Below are 22821 nucleotides of genomic sequence, written 5' to 3' on the forward strand. Positions count from 1 at the left end.
TAAAATCGAGTGAGATCTGTAAAAATTTGGAATGATTAAATTAGGACTTGATTGAGATTAAATAAATTAAACTGAGATTAATTAAACTAATTATAATCAAGGATTAATCCTAATTATGTAAACTTAAGTAAGATTAATTAAATTAATGTGTAATTAGAGGATTAATCTAATTTTATCCACCCAAATGTAAAAGATGAAGAGAAGTGGAGAGGTTTCTAGAGCTTGAAAGAAAGGAAAGGGAAGTCATTGTGCAGGAGCAAAAACCTAGGAAACGAAGAGGAAGAAGAATTTCAAGTCATTCTAGAGAAAGAGAAATAAGAAGCTCATCTTTACTTTGCTGGAGGAAATTGAAGAGAAATCAAAGGGGAATTAAGAAAAAGAGGGGAAATACAAGAAATCATCCAAATTTCAACTTGGAAGGGCTTAAGGCACTACAAGAATTTACACATTTTGCGACCACTTTTGCCGACCAAAAAAATTTTGGTCGCAAAAAAATGACATTTGGCGACCAAATATTAATTAGTCGCGAATGATCATTATTTTTGGCGACTAAATATTATTGGTCGCAGAAGGTTATATTTTGGCGACCAAAAAATATGTTGGTCGCAGAAAGTGGTATACTTTTGCCAACCAACTACAAATTTGGTCGTGGAAGGTCACATATTTTTTGGCGACCAAAAATTTGGTCGCGAAAAATTTATTTTCAGCAACCAAAAAAAAGTAGTCGCCAAATTACTACTTTTAGCGACTAATATTTTAGTCGCCGTTGATTGAGATTTGGCGACTAAAATAATTTGTCGGCGAAATAACCTGTTTTTGCGACTAATTTGAGAGTTTGGTCACCAAAAATTTGGGGGAAAATTTGAAAGATGGAGGGGGGAATTTTTCCAAACGCCTCACTACCTCATGCCCCTTTTCTTAGATTTTGCCCTAATTTCTTGACAGACCCAACAAACAAACCCAACAACACACACGCAGAGACTCTCTCTCTCTCTCTCTCTCTCTCTCTCTCTTTACCCTACCATCCGACGATCTACACAGTGAACCCAACACATCCGACTCTTTCTCTCTCCCCTCTGTCGCTTCTCTCAACCTAATTTCTGATTCCTGGAACTTCCACACCGATCGCATCCTTCCCGTAATCTCTCTCTCTCTCTCTCTCTCTCTCTCTCTCTCTCTCAACTCATCTGAATGTATAGAGACTGGCTAGGTTACTTCAGAGACTAATAGTTCTCTTTCCAATTCTAGGGTTTTATATTTCTGTAAAAATCTGAGAAATTTGAGATTGATTATAGTTTCTGACGGATAATACTGATTTCACGGTGATTGGGGTGATCGGACTGCCTAGGGTAGGGAAGTCGACGATAATGAATGAGCTCTATGGCTTTGATGGAACTTCACTTGGTAACATATACATATATGCTCTTACTCTTCTATATATGTATATGATTTTCTGTTTAGTTCATAAGAAAGAATGATAGAAAATAATACTAGAAATATGAAGGTGGTTTTGATAGAAAGCTTCTTCAAAAGAACAAATCTGTTGTGTTTTTCCCAAAAGGTACTGTAAATTTTGCATTTTTTTTTGATTTTTTTCTGATTAAAACATTGAAAAGTTTGATGGGTTTGTTCTAATTTGCTACCCCTTTTTTTCTGATTAAAACACTGAAAAGTTTGATGGGTTTGTTCTAATTTGCTACGGAGATCAGAAGGATTTTTGACTTATTTATTTATTTATTTATATCTCAGATGTATTATTTATTTATTTATTTGTGTAAACTGTTACTTTATTTTTGACTTATAATTAGTTGATTTAAATCTTATTGACATAAATGAACTACAGGTTCATTATCCTTTACAGGCTATTCAGAGTGTCCCCTTTTCTGAATCCAAAGTGCAGCTTCTTGAAGCACAGGTCAGCTGTTTAAACAATCTTAACTTATTCTCTGTATTTTTATTTTGTAATTTTTTCAATAATATATGCCTTTTTGAGGATTATTTTGATTCCTATAGTAAAGTGAAGCAAGTTTTGTATATGAGTATGTTAATGCATCAACATATTATGTGTATATATCTGTTTGTACATATGAATATTTGCTTCATTAAGAAACTTGATTGTTTTTGCAGAAGGCTGAACTGAGGTGTCTTTTACCTAGAAGCTTGCTGGATCATGGTTTTTTTTCCACCATCCTCACCACAAAAAGAAAGCAATGATAAATGCACCACTGATCCATTTCGCAACTATAGTTGGTGTGGGCAGCGCAAGATGCCTTCTCACGTAAAAAAGCTTGTTTTCCCTGAAGATTTCTTAACTACCTTGAGGACAATAGCCAAGCAGGAAGATGAAATTTATCAAGTTTCATCATTGCTGCAAGAGGTGTGTATGGCTTCTTAAGCAGTACCTATTCTCATCTATGGTTGAATGTTTATGTTGCCTTTTGCTTTTTGTATTCAGTTGTGTCTCAGTATTTTCTTGTATTCAGTTGGTTGGATGTGAACATTTCTTTGATAAAGGGGTTCTTATTAGTTACTTTTATAATTCGTTTGCTTTAGTTATTTAATTTCTTTGTTGTTGAATCCTAATCAATTTTTTTGTTTTTTCTTTGAAGCTTGTTAGTTCTGATGGAGAGAAGCAACCATCTGATGGAGAAGTTCGAGCTGTAACATGGGAGGCCTGTGGGGATTCTGGTGCCCTACAATTGCTCGTTGATCTTCCTAATATGAAGTAACCTCTGAAAATTAGTTCACTGATATCATTTTACTCAATTTGTCATCAGTATTTCAGAATTTTAAATTTTTCAGTCAAATTTCTTTCTTGTTGGAAGCAAACAGGTTTAGAACTTAAATATGAATTCATTGAAAATAGATCATTAACCCCAAAGAGGTTAAAATGTGTCTATACGGTTTCTTCATTTAAGAATTTTCACATCATCCTGTGTGAATTTGCTTCAAAACATCTCATCTTTGCTGCCTTTCTGAATTTCCTGCGTGCTAGGATGATAGATTTGACCAAAAAAGCTGCGTGAAAACACTTTGAGGTTAACATACCTAATGGTTCCTGATACAGTTGACCCAAATTCTCATCCTTAGCTACATGTGTTCCTGATGCAGGTTTGATCAACTTGTGATGTTTTTTGCAAAGCATTTCATTTATGACTATATGATAATTATTCAACTTTTCATTGATTCAAACAGTTTATTGGTGTAATTTTTATTGTTTTGGCATGGTATTGTCTCTTACTATTTCAGACCCATTTGGATGTGTCCATGAAAAGGATTTTGTTTGATCTAATTCACATTCTTGCATTTACAATTTTTTTTTCCTGTTGTTTCTATTCATGAGTAGTGTTTGATATCTGTTGTTTCTCTATTCTATGGTCAAGTATGATGAGGTTTTGATTTTGTAAAAAAAATTTTTGACTTGAGCACAATTGGAGAAGTGTGTGTATATATATATATATATATATCCATGGAGAACAAGAAAGAGTTGGAAAAAAAATGAAAACTACACTTGTTCTCATCTTAAGTGTTAACAAAGGTTTAAAAGGTTAGACTTAATGACACTGGCGATCAAAGTTCCGAATGTCACTTATTCTGGGTAAACAAAGGTATGACTTCACATTTAGGAGTGTAGTGGAAGGAATGCAGCCTCTATGCCAGCAAAACCTAAGAGCTGGTACCTTCAACTTTGCCTTTCTGTCACTTGCTCGTCTAGCTTTGCTCTCCATGGAAACTATAACAAGTTATCCAACCTAATTGATTTGTCTGTCCTAAATTGTGTTTTTTAGCACAGAATGGATGAATCCTCATTAATTGATTTGGCATGTGGCACTCTAACTTGGGATTTTTGTTAGTTTAAAATAAATAGTTGAACCCTATCACTTTTATTTTTGTTAGTTTTTTGAACCATAGTAGCAATGTGGTGAGACCACCAACTAACCTCCTCTATTGCTTTTTGTAAGTAGTGTGGTGTGGTGGGGGTGGGGGTTCAAAGCAGTGTTGGAGCCACCAATACCCTACAACTAGACTGGATTAGTAGTTTAATTTGGAAATTGAGTTTGCATCATCACACCAGACCAGACTAGAACAAACTGAGGCTAACTGATTCAACAAACAACTGAACCTGAATTACATTCTCATTCCCTTCTTTTGTTGCCAGCTTCCACACCACATTGAAATATTAGTCTCAGCAGTCACTCAAATCAATGAATTGGACAGCCTGTATGGGATTATCCAGTCACACAAGGTTAGTCAGAAAACTATATAATATACAGAAGTTACGATCCTTTATGTTGTAAAGTTTAGTAATGTACATCATATTGTTGATCAAGTTGATGATTTGTGCATGGAGCAGTAATCAGATTCTGTGATTCAGATTGAATCCTGATTTAGTTTGTAAATCCCTCGGCCTGCAACTTCAAAAAAATCTATAAGGGACATGAACTCTGTTGTTTAACTGGTAATGAATAGAAGATATGGAAACTAAGCTTTTATCTTTCTATTTTCTTATTTTAATTCCTACAGATTTGCGTGCAGTCTTTCTTATAATAATTTGTGAATGGCTATTACTCGTCCACTTGTCATTGCTTCTTTGTTTTTTATTCATAACTTGGATAATTTTATCTGGTTTACATCTCTTGTGATCTCTAGGTCTTATTCTATTTCAAAATCCCCTGCGTCACTGTTACTTCTTGGGTTCTTATGCTCTGATCGCTTCTATACTCACATTTCTCTACTTTAGACACTGAGGAAAGCATATGGTCTCCTTTTGTCACTTGGATGTAGGTGAACACTTTGTTTGGGAGAGGAAGATGGTTATTTATTAGGGTCTGCACTCAGGCTTGTACATAATCTTTGTTTAGGCCATACAGAAGTCTGTGTCCTCCTATTTTCCTTATTCAAATTTCCTGCATCATGATAATACACAGATTTGTTGTCCTGGTTAGGGTAATTATTTTTTTATCAATATGTTGGAATAGATTTATCAATATGTGTACCTTTGATTAGTTGAGGTTTGGGTTGACATGAGGAGCTTAGATGACCACTCAACAAAGCCCTCTCCCAAGTATTTAGAGTAGGCCAATAAGTATAGAGATTCTGGGCTTGTTTGGTTTGCTTTTGGGAGAGTTATTGTTGAAATTTTTTTTCAAAATTTTGTTTGGTTTGTGATTTTTCTCAAAAAATTTCCAAAATCATTTTTCTCTCTCTTACACATCAATCAATCACTTTTTCTCTTTCCTCTCTCCTTCTCAATCACTTTTTCTCTCACACATCTACTCAATTACAATAAAATATCAAATCATCTCGAACTCTCAAATTCCAAAACTACTCTTAAAATATACAACCAAACAAATCAAAAAAATTTCTAAACTCTCTCAAATTTTTTTTTTTTTTTGAAAATCACTCTCTCAAAAGCAAACCAAACACACCCTCTATTTGTTTATTTATTATTATTTTTTTTAATAAGACACAATAAAATTTGGTTGAAGTTTTGGAAGTAAGCATGCACAAGGATGATATATCTGTTAACAAGAAATTGTATAATTGCACATAATAGTTCCCCCTCCCAAAGAAATAACTGAATAAAATCAAATGAAGAGTAAAACTATGAAAGAATAGCCCCAAGTCCCCTCATGGATAGTAAGGTTCCCCTTACTCTTAACAAAATCACCCCTTTTGGGCAAGTTGTTGGCAGCCACTTCAACCTCCCTATGCCAACCTAGTATCAGCCTCATCAAGAGTGGAAACCGTGTCCAATATTTCTTTCATAAAATGAGTGTCATTCTGAGAGGCATGTGATCAAAATCTCACCTAACCCACTAGGGGTGTGGGCAGATCAGTTTGGGCGGTTTGGGAGAAATAATCTCAACAACCAAACTGCCCTCAGCGGGTTGACAATTTCATAACCCACCACCAAGCCACATGACTAAGGGTTGGTTCAGGGTGTCCTAAAAAAGTGTACTTTTTGTCTTTTTACGAAAAGATGTGCAGAAAAGTAGAGAGGTGATGTGATGGAAAAAAGATAAAAAGATGGATTATATAGGTTATGCCAAACCAGGCCTAAAACTGGCGTGTTGAACAGGTTGGCAAGTTGTAAATTCTGACATATTATGTGAATAGATTCTAAAGTAATATAGAACCTTATACTATATTTATGAGCTACAAAATCAAAATAAAAGAACTGCTTGATAATATATTTGTGTTCAAGAAGTGGCAGAGAGAAGCATGGGCAATGAGGAGTGTGGAGAGTCAAAAAATGAGAATATCTATTTAGAGTTGAGGTATTTAATTTATATGTAAGTATTGGTGGGTTGAAGATTTTGAATTGCACATAACCCAACCCAACCCACATAAAATTAGTGTGGAACCCACCCAACCCAGCTCAACCCACCAACACTCTCAAACCACAGGTGGTGGAGTGGTTTGGGAAGTTTGGTGGGTTTTTTGCGCACCCTAACCCACAACGTAACTGGAATCATAGAAAAGGCCTCCAAAGCCTTTCAGAAGAGCTAAAATCTCTGCCCCATAATGACAGCTATTTTCCTACTGGCTTGGAAAGAAGAACTGTAGTTTCGGTGTAATAATTTTTTGACTCAAACATGCCCTATGTGTTTCCGCAGTTCATCTACTGACTAACCTGAATTCTCCTCCAACCATGTTAGTAGTTAGCTGAGTAACCTGTTTGATCATCTCTCACCGAGTATGATATTCGTATACAATATTACAGTGTTTTGCTGCATTGTTGCAATTTGGTTTGACCATCTGAAAGATAAATACATACTGTATGCATAGATACTGTATGAAAGATAAATACATACTGTATGCCCTATGTTTTTTTTTCTTCTTTTAATGTGGAATGCTTCTTGGAGTAGCCATATGAATTATACATTTCATAGATTGGCTTAGTTAAGGGGCATACACTAATTTTGACCTAGAAAGAGTTATTCTTTCTGGGTTTTCTTCTATGGCTTCTTTGAGAGGATTCTCTGTTTCACCCTCAGTTGTCCTCCAAGCAGCCTTGGACATATTTTACTAATTTTTGCACTCACAAATTTAATATAGTTGATGTGTATGTGTATCTATGCTTGTGTACATATATATATATATATATATACCTGGACAGATATATACACAAGATTTATAAATATAGGTAAATATGCCTTCAGAATAACCGGACGGAGCAAGGATATGCATTCTCTGTTCTGTTCAGACAGAGGCACAAAATGAGTGAGAGAGAAAAGAGAGTCTCTCAGTCTCTCCCCTGAATCAGCTTTTTAAGTGTAAGGAACTAGTTTCCTTTCTATGTTCCTTTCTTAGATTGCTTCAGATATATGTATTGTTTTCCATTTTAATTTTAATGAAAGTTTTATAATACACACCTGTGTACCAGATCACTCATTATGGTGTTTGTTACATGACATAATGTGATGTTATTTTGATTATAATTTATATGGTTTTGATCTTAACTCTCACTGATAGTTTTATTCAAAATTGACAATAAAATTATAATTATTTCATTCGGGAAATTCTACTATAAACATCCCCTATCGCAAACACTCCTAAGTTATGCCATTTTCTGTTTTAGTTATGATTAATTTTTTTGTTTAGTTTTGATTTTATTTTAGTTATGACTCGTGTTGTTTGGTTATAACTTTTTTTTTTAGTTATAACGCGTAAAGTATTATTTTTTTGGTTAGTTATAAGGTGCATATGTATCATAGTTTTTCTCATTTCATTAGAACGAAAATATTATATTTAAGTTCAACTAAAAAATAACACAAAAATTAAAGATTATCATTAAATCTACAAATAAAATTTTAAAAAGCAAGAAAATATGATTTTGTGGACACTTTTATGTTGTATGAAACATGATGTTACTTAGAGCTTTAAAAGTATAAAATTTTTAGGAAACAACTAATGTACACACTTAAAAAAAAAGTGCATATAAATTCATTTGGTTCATATAAAACACTACATTTTAACCAAATACCACTGAGTTCATAACATAAAGCAATCACTACTAGTAATAAGCAAAAACATCAATGGATCATAACCAAACATCACTAATTTCATAACTTTTCAGAACTTATTTTGATTTAATAGTGGTGACAATTGGATGTGTTTTGGTAACTCATTTTGATTTAATAGTGATGACATTCGATATAGAGTACTAAAATCGTCAAACTGAAATTTGGTGAAGTAAAAGCTTGGTGAGTGGCAGAGGGATGGCACCCTTTGCATTATACAGAAAGAACTAAAACAATAAGAATTAATACAATTTTTGTGACCGTAGCAGGGGCCACAAGCCACCCTTAGGCCCCTGGGTTCACTGGTGGATTTGACAAGTGTGTCATTCCATATAGAATACTAAAATGTACTAAAATGGTCAAGCTGAAATTTGGTAATAGCTTGGTGAGTGGTGGATTGGTAAATCAAAGTGTCTCTCTTGATTTGAGTAAAGAAAACAAGTTTGGGCAAGGTTGGAGAGATTTTACTGAAATTGGGATTATTAGAGTTAAGGCAATAAATGACAAATTTATTCGAGTTAAATTCATCAAATGAAATTTTTTTTGCTATAGTCTTTATATTATGGACTTATTATTCATCAGTCAAAAATATGGTTGAAGAGTCTTTTTGGCCCATGCTCCATCCGTTCCCATTCTCTTTCTATCTCTCTCTTTCCTTGCCAATTACCATCAGGTTTGTAGAGCAACAGGATCACACAAATCTCTCTACTGACACCTTTTTGTCTTGTTCTATCTACTTCCACAAATGGGGAGGACGACATGGTTTACTTCAGCATTGAGTTCTTCAAGCATAACCACTCCCAGGATTGATATGCATCAATTACATATAATACATGTGCATGGTAATTCTGTTTATGTGATGTGAGGCCTATGATTTCTGTGCTATCCAATTGATCTGTCAACCGTCAAACACATCAGAACCACACCACAAAAAAAAAAACATTGTTCTATTATTAAGGATTTGAGTTTTCAACATTTTCTTGCAGTCTTGCAGATTTGATTGTTGGGACTTTTCCCCCCCTAGTTTAGATTGCTTAGTTGCTTGCCTTTTGTTAGTTCCTCTAGTTTAGGGGGATTAGTCGGAGAATGAGGAGGAATGGTTAAAAATGACTTTTTAGTTGTGTTCTTGACTGGATTATTAATATGTATACTTGAGAAGAAATTTTTTTATTTAATGAACAGTGTAAGGACTGGAGATGTTGTCTTTGCTCAAATTATGACTCAAGTTCATATTTGATTAAGCACACACTCCAAACCACTCTCTAGCCTCCATTTTATCTCAAACTCATATCAAATTGAGTTTTTCATTTTTTACCCAAATAAAGCGAGATCCTTTCGCAAACTCAAATTCAAACTATTTGGTGACATGTAGCATTATTTAATTAGCCATTTGCAAGGAATAGATGAGAGTTTAATTCTAAAATTTAAGTTTAACAGTGATAATGTTATAGATCCCTGAAAATGTTGTTCAAATTTTTACTCTAATCTTAGTGAAGCATTGAGTCATGTTTGGAGATAAGAGTAACTTGCTTGCTGAGGTACCATCAACTCATTTATATATCTAGCCCTCTAGGTGATACTTTCCTTGAATTCTTTTATTTCCAAGAGTACGCAATGAAAGGGAATAATTTGTTGGTTAATATTATGTTGTAATCTGGTTATCTTATTGATAATGACTTGTTGAAATCTGTCATGTGTTAGGTATTTGCATTTATTTGTCTGTCTATGTAACGCCCTCAAAATAATAGCTTTAAACCCATTAAATAAGACATGCATTGATATTTAAAAGCTCCACATTCTTTCATTTAACAGCGTTTCATTACAAAAAGTATTACATGTTAACAACCAAAAGCAAATGCCCTATGGGCTTACAGCTTTCCAAGTTAACACTTGGTTACAACAAAAGAGCACTAACTCAAACACGTTAAGCCCTTGGCTTGAATTTACATGTAATACATCAAAAGTAAAACAACAAAAAGTCCGCCTCTTGCCTCCCAAGCTACGTCCTTGGAGGTGGCATGCTACCTGTACCTGAAAATGATATTCCCATATAGGGTGAGCCACAGCCCAGTAGAAATACACTAAACCAACCATGAACAATGACTAAAAGATTAGCAACTGATAGATGGTCAACACTGACACTTCCATTTACATCTCCCTACGTTACCATGACAGCCAAGTCTATATTACAATTCACTTTTCATTTTTGTTCAACTTTGAGTTTGAAAACAAGGCTCAGTACTCTGGCCAGAACGTTTGATGAGATTATAGTTCATCACTAGAACACCTTCGAATCCAAGGTGGATACACATTATGGTGTTGTATCACTAACACATAAACTACTCCCATACTTCGCAAACAATGATGATATACATTTTAGTGCTATATCAAATCAAACAAACTTTTCAATAGATAAGCATATGAGCTATATCACTACAACAACAGATAAGCATATGAGCTGTATCAACACTTCAACCGATAAGCATATGAGCTATATCAACACTTCAACCGATAAGCATATGAGCTATATCAACATTCCAACAACCGGTTTAGAGGTACATCCCCCATCTTCCCCTAAACCATTAACCGGTTTAGAGGTACATCCCCCATCTTCCCCTAAACCGTGGAGTACATCCCCTATCTCCTCCCATACACAAGCAATGCATATAAACACAGAATCACATATGCAATCAATCAATACATAAAATTAATGTATTCTATCAACCAACATACTCTATGACACATCCAATTGATTAGTTTTAGTTTGCCTAATCATCAAGCATTGTCTACAACAATCAACACTACCCTCCGCCGGTAGCCCAAAGCAATTATTTCTAAGCAGGAAATAAATGCACAATGGATATTCAATCGACATTTCAATTCGGTGAGTGATAAATAATTCAACTACACCCTTTAACCCCATGCACTCCCAATCTCAACAATTCCATTTCATTTCCTCATTTCCCACAATTAATTATCTCAATTAATTAAACAATGTTATTAGGTCATTTTCCATAATTACCATTACCACCCTTAGGTCCCATTTTCATCAATGATTCAACATTTATTCCATTTCTCTATACCAAACATGCATCTAGGTTTATTACAAATAAAACCCCAACTTTTGTAAAATAACACAAATGGCCCAAACTTTCACAAAATTACCAAACCAACCCCAACATCTCAAATTACCAAAATTTAAAGACAAAATCCATAGAGAGGAGTAGGATATCCCTACCTCAAATTCAGAGCTCCAAGGGAGAAGATGAGTAAAACTCGGAAGTGCTCCAAATCCCAAATTTCTCAGATCTCAACAAAGCCCTCGACGATCAACACACTTTTTACAAAGGCCCAATGTGAGGAAAACACTCTAGGTAGATCAATCCTAAGAGAGAAGTTCGGTTTTAGAGTGAGGTGCTCTCCAATGGAGGTTTTGAAAAAGTAAGAGAGAGAAAGGAAATCAAAAAGTGATCAAAAAGGTGATTTCACGAACTGATATAAAAGCAGGTCCGCTCGAGCGTACAACACCCCGCTCGAGCGTACAGACACAGGTTCACGCTCGAGCGTCCAAAGATCCGCTCGAGCGCCGGGTGCACTCTCCCAGAATTTTCTGCAGACGACCAAAATGCTGAGAGAAGGAAATTCACGCTCGAGCGTCCAAACTGCCGCTCGAGCGGAGAGGCAACAACAAAATCCCGCTCGAGCGTCAAATCGCCGCTCGAGCGGAGAGACCAACACCTGGGCAAAATTTCTAAGTTTTAAAACACGACCCACTTATTCCCAACCTGCCCAACACAACCCAAAATTCTAATTAAAAGAGTAAGGGATAGAAATGAGGATAAGATAACAACGAATCTACGGAACCGAGTCCGGATTATAGTTAAACAACAACAGGAAATATCGGGACCGCTATAACCTCCCCCCCTTAAAGAATTTCGTCCCCGAAATTAAGGGTACGCCAAAACACAAGGCCAACTGATAATAGAGCATTCAACAATCGAGCCCCAAGGAAAGAAATTACTTTCACAACAAACCTCCGACTTACTCTTAGCAAGGAAGATACTAACCAAGGAAACACATTCTAAACAACCGCACCTTAGGTACGCAAGCCTCAACAAACCAAACCTCCCCCGAAACAATTCACCAACAACCGACTAGCATTCCAAGCTAAGTCACTACTCAACAACACGACCAAAGCAAATCTTTAGAATAGATAATAAGAAAACATTTTCTTGTTCAAGAGGCATTTCTCAAAGATGTTTAAATTTTCAACGTTAACGTTCCGGAATAAATCTTGCATGTTCCGTACGAAAACTCAAAAGCTTTGCAAACATTTTTCACAAATACGGTGTTACCCAAAAAGCAGAGTCATCCACAGTTTATTTGCCAAAAGATTAATCTGGAATTCTTTAAAATTCTTGAATTAAATCAACTTTTCAACAACGCATTTATATGGTCCAAACACTGGAAAAATTTTGTTTTCCATTTCTTTCCAAAACAGCACTATCCACAACCATCACTCATACAGTGATGCCACAACCGACACAGAACATAACATTTCTATAATGATAGTTAATAGAAATAACAACAGTACTATCAACACATAAGGTATAAGAAATTCATGGTTTTGCAATTTTATCCCGCCTCCCTTTACTTAACCACTTTATAATCATAAACACGGCTCAGAAATACACAAATGATACACATTATAGTGCTGTATCAACATCAAACTAAACACCATACATTCATAATGTATAAAAAGCCAATCATTCACAATGATCAATCAATACATATATTAGATGTATTATTCCAACCGTCATACTCAACGATAAAACATGTTCGATTAATTTCAGTTTTCCTTAATCAACATACGTAGTCTACAACGAACGAGACTAAACTCAAGGTGACCAATGCCACCCCAACACCCGATACCGACAAGCTGACTAGTCAACTCAATAAACTCTACACTCAGTAATCCACACACTGATGTGCTACACAGACCACTAACCCCAATCACGGAGTTCTCTACACGAACCACAAATTTTGGAATCTCACTGGATTTCCTAAAATTTAATCGCCTCAACATCGCGGCTAAGGGAATCACCATCCCCCGCCATGGTTATCTAGCAAGTCTGCTCACTTCCTTGTCCGAAGACCGACATGGTCAACCTCAATCACAACATCCCGAATACGAAGGACTACTTTGACCCACGCTATACTCATTACTTTAGAACACGAATTGCTCTTAATTCAAAGAATGCTGGCAGCATCCATTCATAACCCACACCCAACAATGGATAACCAATCACAATATGAACACTACCCCTATACAACCAAGGGGGTCACCACGGACTCACTATCTAGCAAGGCCCAACACACGAACCAGCATACAGGTACCATTCCCACTAACTCGAGATACAAATCTCACGTTCCCTCGAACATTCTCATATAGTCTTGCCAACACCGCGCAACTCTCGAAACCATCCCATCTAATACATTCAACCGTACTAGGCAAAACCTCCTTATTTTGCAAGCCCTCTTACTCCTACACCGAATCCTCCAATAACTCATAGGGTCCACTCGTTACTCTATATCTTACTTGTCACTCATCTCGAGAGTACCATCAAGAGGCCCGGCCTCCGTGCTAAACCACTAGTCCACACTACCGCTAGGCAACCATCATGAACCAAACCCCGACACCGTCACAAGTCGCCGATAGGGCTTCCAAAGATTCACTCTTCTAACTTTCCAGAGGGGTAAAAGTCCTCGCCTCCCTCGTCATTAACCCACATCTTCATCCGCAAACACCATACCACTGTGACTCCACCCACGGGTCACACTCTAACCATGGGCTATATACCCAATTAACGCTTCTGATAATATCCTCTGACTTGACCAGTGCTAAGGTACGAACTTATCACATTCAATCCAAATAAAGAAATTTGAAAACTTAGGGAGACATCCATTATACTACAGCCCGAGGTATAGTACCAGCTACTCACAACACATCGCTCCCGATACAACAATCACAACCTTATATAGGGACTGACATCCCTTCACTTGAAACGGCCAATCAGTACACCTGCAATCTTGACAACGTTACTTACCACGAAGGTACGAGTCCAACCTTGACAAAATTATGTGCCATGCCCCCGTAGGACACCATATTAAATACGTGTTACATCTAGTATTAATCGTACACTTCACGTCCTCTCAAGTTCACTCGACAGTAGATCAAAAGCTATACCACGCACAAAACTTTAAATGGGTAGTACTCATGTAATTCCACACACTCGGCAAGTAAAACAGTTCTCGCTCCAATATTACCTTGACTAGGACACGTACCCCTCGGTGGTTCTTCCAAATTTTGAAAACATGGCTCTCTAGCCCTCATCCTCCCCAAATCAAATCACAAGCATAAAAAAAAAATTTTTTTTTTTTTTTTAGCAACTTTATACATTAATAAAATTTTAGAGCTACGACATGCTCCAATTCACCCACTCTAGGGAAATTAACAAACAAAGCATATATGTATATATATAGATAAACAAACAGTTTAGATGTTTCAACCTTCCCAAAACACATTGGTTACACAACGGAACCCAATGATCACAAAACAATAATCCACTGATTACAAAACGGATTAGTCAAAACAAAACCATCCCATCAGTATTACTACTACTACCGTCCCTTGTTGGACCGCTGAAGTTGGTCATCCCCGAACATAAGGCAACCTACGAGCTTACAAGTCACGGACAAGACCCACTGGTATGCCCCCTCTGCCCACACCTGGAACAACTACAAACTTCCCTAGCTGGGGCTTGGGAACTTGACTCTACTGAGGCCCTCGCAATCTGGCCTGCTAGTCCCCCAAAACGATACTGTTCCTGCCCAGTCGAAAGAAACTGAGCCTGGTTAGGTTGCAAAACCCCTAAAGAAGCTCCCGGCTGAGTACAAGAACGTCGAATATGACCCGGCTGATTACACACCCAACAGGTAGGCGGTGCCTGAGCACGAGATTGGTTCAGAATCTGGGCTGATGAAGACCCCAACAACTGCCTCCCCACTGAGCATTTAATCGGTCCAAAACCCGACTGGTTGGATGATCCTGGTGGTACAACTACTGGTTGAACTGCTAACCCCACCCCTTTCTTCTGTGGGCAAACCGAAACCCTGTGGCCCAGCAGACCGCATCTGAAACAAATGATGCCCCTCTGCTTACTTTCCCCCGAACCCAAATCTGACACTGGAAGGGCAGTTCTAGCCCGTCCTCCCTGTTGCGAGTTTAAAACCCTCTGCCTCTTAAAAGGCCTACCAACACCCTGAGTCACAGGAGTCGCCGAGATGGCTTCCTCCCCACTCTGCCCCATTGCTAGCACTGCAGCCTCTACATGGGCGGCCGCCTCAACAAGCGCCCTATATCTTTTATGCCAAGACCCCGCTATCCTTACACGGATGTCGTCACGCAGCTTACTCTCAAACTCAAAACAACGTAAGTCCTCTGTCTCCACCAATTCTGGAGCAAACCTCGACAGATTAACAAACCATCTTTCGAACCGCACCAAAGGTGTAGTACCTTGGCGTAATTCCACAAATTGTTTCCGCAGCTCTTCCTGAGCGGAAGGAGGGAAATCGCAACTTCCTCGCCTAGGCATCCTAGTAAAAGTAACGGAGACACGTTAGCACACTCATACATGTGCCGAAGCTAAACACTTACATCCTAACACATGGACAACTGTAATTCACTCCACATAAGCACATAAACATGTAAGCACTTACGAATTTCATTTCCAGATAATGATAGTCCCGAGGCGTTACTAGAGTTCCGATCAGAAACAGCATTGATCAAGTGCCTTTCCAACAGGACTCCCAGAAACCCAAGGATCCAATCAACATCCAAGAAACTACATTCCATACCCAAATAGTCACATAAACATGTTATCACAAAAGTACATAACATTACGTCTAAGTCTCTAACAAGCGAGAGAAACCCATTGTGATACTAATCACTTCCCACGTACCCAAAGTATTCGAACCCGGCACGCTCTGATACCAAGTTGTAACGCCCTCAAAATAATAGCTTTAAACCCATTAAATAAGACATGCATTGATATTTAAAAGCTCCACATTCTTTCATTTAACAGCGTTTCATTACAAAAAGTATTACATGTTAACAACCAAAAGCAAATGCCCTATGGGCTTACAGCTTTCCAAGTTAACACTTGGTTACAACAAAAGAGCACTAACTCAAACACGTTAAGCCCTTGGCTTGAATTTACATGTAATACATCAAAAGTAAAACAACAAAAAGTCCGCCTCTTGCCTCCCAAGCTACGTCCTTGGAGGTGGCATGCTACCTGTACCTGAAAATGATATTCCCATATAGGGTGAGCCACAGCCCAGTAGAAATACACTAAACCAACCATGAACAATGACTAAAAGATTAGCAACTGATAGATGGTCAACACTGACACTTCCATTTACATCTCCCTACGTTACCATGACAGCCAAGTCTATATTACAATTCACTTTTCATTTTTGTTCAACTTTGAGTTTGAAAACAAGGCTCAGTACTCTGGCCAGAACGTTTGATGAGATTATAGTTCATCACTAGAACACCTTCGAATCCAAGGTGGATACACATTATGGTGTTGTATCACTAACACATAAACTACTCCCATACTTCGCAAACAATGATGATATACATTTTAGTGCTATATCAAATCAAACAAACTTTTCAATAGATAAGCATATGAGCTATATCACTACAACAACAGATAAGCATATGAGCTGTATCAACACTTCAACCGATAAGCATATGAGCTATATCAACACTTCAACCGATAAGCATATGAGCTATATCAACATTCCAACAACCGGTTTAGAGGTACATCCCCCATCTTCCCCTAAACCATTAACCGGTTTAGAGGTACATCCCCCATCTTCCCCTAAACCGTGGAGTACATCCCCTATCTCCTCCCATACACAAGCAATGCATATAAACACAGAATCACATATGCAATCAATCAATACATAAAATTAATGTATTCTATCAACCAACATACTCTATGACACATCCAATTGATTAGTTTTAGTTTGCCTAATCATCAAGCATTGTCTACAACAATCAACACTACCCTCCGCCGGTAGCCCAAAGCAATTATTTCTAAGCAGGAAATAAATGCACAATGGATATTCAATCGACATTTCAATTCGGTGAGTGATAAATAATTCAACTACACCCTTTAACCCCATGCACTCCCAATCTCAACAATTCCATTTCATTTCCTCATTTCCCACAATTAATTATCTCAATTAATTAAACAATGTTATTAGGTCATTTTCCATAATTACCATTACCACCCTTAGGTCCCATTTTCATCAATGATTCAACATTTATTCCATTTCTCTATACCAAACATGCATCTAGGTTTATTACAAATAAAACCCCAACTTTTGTAAAATAACACAAATGGCCCAAACTTTCACAAAATTACCAAACCAACCCCAACATCTCAAATTACCAAAATTTAAAGACAAAATCCATAGAGAGGAGTAGGATATCCCTACCTCAAATTCAGAGCTCCAAGGGAGAAGATGAGTAAAACTCGGAAGTGCTCCAAATCCCAAATTTCTCAGATCTCAACAAAGCCCTCGACGATCAACACACTTTTTACAAAGGCCCAATGTGAGGAAAACACTCTAGGTAGATCAATCCTAAGAGAGAAGTTCGGTTTTAGAGTGAGGTGCTCTCCAATGGAGGTTTTGAAAAAGTAAGAGAGAGAAAGGAAATCAAAAAGTGATCAAAAAGGTGATTTCACGAACTGATATAAAAGCAGGTCCGCTCGAGCGTACAACACCCCGCTCGAGCGTACAGACACAGGTTCACGCTCGAGCGTCCAAAGATCCGCTCGAGCGCCGGGTGCACTCTCCCAGAATTTTCTGCAGACGACCAAAATGCTGAGAGAAGGAAATTCACGCTCGAGCGTCCAAACTGCCGCTCGAGCGGAGAGGCAACAACAAAATCCCGCTCGAGCGTCAAATCGCCGCTCGAGCGGAGAGACCAACACCTGGGCAAAATTTCTAAGTTTTAAAACACGACCCACTTATTCCCAACCTGCCCAACACAACCCAAAATTCTAATTAAAAGAGTAAGGGATAGAAATGAGGATAAGATAACAACGAATCTACGGAACCGAGTCCGGATTATAGTTAAACAACAACAGGAAATATCGGGACCGCTATAGTCTAGCACACCATTAGATAGTTTCCTTGAATTTTGGTTACTAGTGTTATTAAAAGCGATAGGCGCACCGAGGCGCCAAGGTCTCTTGGGGCCTAGACCTTCACAATACACTGTGCATGTCTATGGCTATCATGTGATGCTGTTGGCTCGTATACTTCACAATACATATATTAACTTATGATTGTTGGACCATCATCTCTTCATAGTGTAATCCTTTTCATTTGGTTAATCATATATGCATGTGTTTCAAACTGATATATGTATATAAGTGCATGTTATATATCTGACGAATGTATATTTAGAGTAGCCAAAAATATGTTAATATTGAAACTAGTGCCATATTCTAGTGACTTACTCATTGTTACTTGAGATGTAAAATTTAAAGTTAATCTCTGAAATAGTGAATATGTCTCGACATAGATACATCATGTGCATATTCCATGCCTACCCATGTTTTGTTGCGTCTCCTGGGAGTATTCCATATTTTTTGAAGCTTTAATTTGACATAGATCTGAATTTAGGAGAACATTGGAAGACTTGTGAGTAGATACGATCTGAATGTTCTGTGAACGAAGTTCTGGAGACGTTCAGAAAGAGGATAAGAGCTCTTCTGTTGCTGTAATTTTATGCTTCTTTGGGGTATTTTGTTTGATAAAATGATAAATTGACTGCTAGTTACTCTATCGAGCTTTTTAGCTGGCTGTTATTATTGTTTATCATCATAGCGGGGACTGTACTTTCTTATTTATGGTTTGTTTGTTTGGGTGGAAAATGTTGTCCACTTTTAAAATGGGAAAATTTTTTTCCGGATTAAAGTCTTACTAATACTACCATCACCTTCACCACTGCCACCGCCACTGCCACCACCCCCACCCCCACCCCCACCACTACTTATACAACCATTAGTACATTAGTTTCAACAGGATGCAACCAAACATATTTGGAAAAGATCTTTTGAAACAAAGATTTTTGTAAAAAAATATTTTCTGCCAAAACAAACGGAGCATTAGCATGTCACCAAGTCTATGTCACCTAGTCTGCCCATTTGATTGCTCTTTTGTTAAGCAAGAGATAGGTGGCTTCGCATATCGTTTTTAGATTTGATACTCAAAAATCTTCTCTCTTTTCTGAAAATCCAGGAACAGCAGCAAGGTGGCGTTTCAGATGAAGCAGAACCATTCATGGGGTCTGGCCGTTTTGGTAAATCTCCTACTTCGCCTCTGCATCATGTTTATTGATTCCCAAAACTTTTTATTCATCTTGTGTGTGTGTGTGCAAGGTCAAGGTTGTCTCTTCCCCTTTTCACGTTGCACTTAAGGTCAACTTTTTATGTCAACTTTTTATTCGCCTCTGGCCAGATGGACGAAACTTGCAGCTGCACTTCAGGTCAAGGTTGTCTCTTCCCCTTTTCACTGGAGGAAAAGTAGAAGGGGAACAGGGTGCTGCAATCCATATTGTTTTACTTGATGTGAATACAGGTCATGTTGTAACCTCTGGACCTGAATCCACCATAAAACTTGATGTTGTTGTGCTGGAAGGTGATTTCAACAATGAAGATGATGAGGGTTGGACCGAAGAAGAATTTGAAAGCCATGTTGTGAAAGAGCGTGAAGGAAAGAGACCACTTTTGACTGGGGATCTGCAAGTGACGCTCAAAGAAGGTGTGGGAACCCTGGGAGAGCTTACATTTACTGATAACTCAAGTTGGATAAGGAGCAGGAAGTTCAGGCTTGGCCTGAAGGTCGCCTCAGGCTTTTGTGAGGGCATACGTGTAGGTGAGGCAAAGACAGAAGCTTTCACTATTAAAGATCACAGAGGGGAATGTAAGCTGCTTAGTGTTTATTTTTGAATTCCTTTTTAAAATTATTTTTTCTGGATTGTCTTTGGAATATTGTTGTTGACTTCTTTTCATTTACAGTATACAAGAAGCACTATCCACCTGCTTTAAATGATGATGTCTGGAGATTGGAGAAGATTGGCAAAGATGGGTCATTCCACAAGAGGCTAAATAAGTCAGGAATATTCACGGTTGAAGACTTTGTTCGACTTGTTGTCAGAGACTCTCAAAAACTACGGACTGTAAGTGCATGCTTGGTTGTTGAATAAGAGTATCCATTCTTTATAATTATCTGCTGACTCCTCTGTTGGTTGTAGATCCTTAGCAGTGGTATGTCAAATAAGATGTGGGATGCTCTCATAGAACATGCTAAGACTTGTGCCATGAGTGGGAAGCTTTATGTGTATTATGCTGATGATACAAGAAATGTTGGTGTTGTCTTTAACAGTATTTACGAGCTAAGTGGCCTTATAACTGGTGAACAATATTTGTTATCTGATTCCCTGTCTGATAGCCAGAAGGTTAGTATGAGACGTTTTTTTTGGCAATGCAATTCTTGTTTTATTAAAACACTTCCTTGAAACCAAATAATAATGCCATGAATTCAGTAGACACTTTACACCCCTCCCTTCCGCTGCCAGCGTTTGTTCACTTTTGGACCGGGTTGGTAAACATGTTGATTGTATATTTGATCAAGTTCTGAGTAAAATACTTATCCTTAAATCTAATCTTTAATTGGAAATGTTAATCACAGGCAGGTATATATGTTTAGGTGTGATTTTGGGTGTTTCTTTTCTTCAAACAAACTAATCAACCAAACTAGAATTGGAGTGCTTACTATTACTAATTGTTGTTCTTTTTTCCTTTTCTCCTGGTACCACCCCTGGAAGGTTGTCATAAAGCTCATAATTAGAGAATGTGATGCTTATGGAAACCTGTAAATTTTGTTGTTGCAGTTATATGTGGATACCTTGGTGAAGAAAGCATATGATAACTGGAACCATGTTGTCATATATGATGGCATTTGAAGCTTAAACAGTTTGGCTGGTTGCACTGGAAAAATCTGAAACCACTTGCTTATTAGTCCGTCTACCCATGTACGTAAAATCAGTTGTTGAAATCCTCAATTTTCTCTTGTGCGTTTTGCTGTTCCTCTTGAAATGGATACCTCCACAATATTCTCAAATATTTTAATTCTATTATGATGTCAGTAGACTTGTGAAAATGATAATGTCCAATCCAAGAAATTGGAATCCTTGCCATGATTTATATAGGAAAAAAATGTGCTGTATGGACTTTAACAATTTGCTGCTAAACAACCCGTAATTTACCTCTGCTAAGTAGTTAAAACCATATTGTGGTGTTGAGGCTTAACTTTAGTCGACAAGTTCTTATGGTGCTGCAACTTTGCTCCAGTCTGGCACTCTTAAAATTTGTCAAACTTTAGAGTTTAAAATCATTTGACGAATAGGGGCAATCTTGACAACATCCAACTAAAGATAGGAACGAAATTGTTAAAATGTACAAATTAGTACCCACCTGATTTTTTGAGAATTGGTGAACTTGGTAAAGGGAATTATTTGTCCAATTTATTGACAATATGGATAGGAAGATAGGAAGATAGGAGTTATTGACAATATGGAGTTATTGACAATATGTCCAATTATTTGTCCAACTAAAGATAGGAAGATAGGAGTTATTGACAATATGGATCAATTTCAGTTGCCGTGTTTGGTTTCTGCTGTGTGGTACTATATTGGATCTGGAATGGTGGCTCATCCAATTTATTCTATAGACATAAGAATGCTATTGTTTTATTTACAATTTGATAATGGTAGTCATTTTAATTTGCTAATGTGACCTTTGCTTTTTATGGACATTTTTCATTATTTGTCCAATTTTAACTGACATTAGTTCTCTTTTTCTTTGGTACAGATGGATGAACTCGTGCACAAAGCTAAATTATACAGGACAAATTGGCACTTTTTGAGTTTTTGGAAGGATTATATATTTTTGTATAGATGTATATGGAAAATATTAGGTAGACTAGTAGTTATATTTTTGGATACACTACTAGTTATATTTTTGGATGGGTGTGTATAGAAAATATTTGGTAGACTACTAGTTATATTTTTTGGTTGATGTACATGGACAAAAATTTAAAACATAATAACAAGTACTTGTTATGTGTTAAATTTTTATGCTAGATGAAATATGTAGTTTCGAATTATTTGTGGATGTAAACTTATAATAGTTGTTGACTTTAATTAAACAGGTTCAGAAATGGTTGATATATGTATTTTGTTGAATGTTGATGATTCAATTTATTTGTTGGTTTGAATGATTTCTTCTTTTTACAGATTATATTGAATAAATTGGATGAATTATTATAAATTACAGGTTTATTTTGTTGGATATTGGCGACCAAAATTTGGTTATGTTTTTATAGTTTTGGCGACCAATTGATTAGTCGCGAAATGTCACAATTGACGACCAAAAAATATTTTGGTCGCAAAATGTCACAATTGGCGACCATAATTTCTGGTCGCGAAATGTCACAATTGGCGACCAAACAAATTTTCGTCGCAGAATGTCACAATTGGCGACTAATTGATTAGTTGCGAAATGTCACAATTGGCGACCAAATTTTTTGGTCGCGAATGTCACGATTGGCGACCAAAATTTTTGGTCGTTGAATGTGATAATTGGCG

General features: G+C 37.1%; 2 protein-coding genes and 1 non-coding gene across 6 annotated transcripts; all 3 read left to right on the forward strand.

The window, feature by feature from the left end:
* Positions 1–1148: 1148 nt before the first annotated feature.
* On the forward strand, positions 1149–4240 carry LOC145789243 (uncharacterized). Its single transcript, XM_082898496.1, has 5 exons — positions 1149–1404; positions 1844–1915; positions 2128–2377; positions 2610–2725; positions 4160–4240. The coding sequence occupies exons 3-5, from the start codon at positions 2171–2173 to the stop codon at positions 4182–4184; spliced, it is 348 nt and encodes a 115-aa protein (XP_082754622.1). The 5' UTR covers positions 1149–1404; positions 1844–1915; positions 2128–2170; the 3' UTR covers positions 4185–4240.
* A 2655-nt stretch (positions 4241–6895) lies between these two features.
* LOC145804938 (small nucleolar RNA U19) lies at positions 6896–7028 on the forward strand. The gene has a single exon (XR_014347624.1). It is a non-coding gene; the product is annotated as a small nucleolar RNA U19 (small nucleolar RNA).
* Positions 7029–19325: 12297 nt separating this feature from the next.
* Positions 19326–22454, forward strand: LOC114305214 (calmodulin-binding protein 60 D-like). 4 transcript variants are annotated; one of them, XR_014346290.1, is made up of 6 exons: positions 19423–19473; positions 19553–20096; positions 20192–20352; positions 20428–20631; positions 21067–21246; positions 22046–22454. XR_014346290.1 is itself a non-coding variant. In XM_082898498.1 (5 exons), exons 1-5 carry the CDS (start codon positions 19455–19457, stop codon positions 22211–22213), a joined length of 1017 nt encoding a protein of 338 aa, XP_082754624.1. In that variant the 5' UTR covers positions 19326–19454; the 3' UTR covers positions 22214–22454. The 4 variants fall into 4 exon arrangements, 3 of the variants coding, with proteins under 3 accessions (XP_082754624.1, XP_082754623.1, XP_082754625.1); XM_082898498.1 differs by lacking the exon at positions 21067–21246 and having other exon boundaries at positions 19326–19473; positions 19632–20096; XM_082898497.1 differs by lacking the exon at positions 21067–21246.
* Positions 22455–22821: the final 367 nt, after the last annotated feature.

Source organism: Camellia sinensis, chromosome 12, assembly GCF_055761805.1.
Source record: "Camellia sinensis isolate YWXY chromosome 12, ASM5576180v1, whole genome shotgun sequence".
Classification (NCBI taxonomy): domain Eukaryota; kingdom Viridiplantae; phylum Streptophyta; class Magnoliopsida; order Ericales; family Theaceae; genus Camellia; species Camellia sinensis.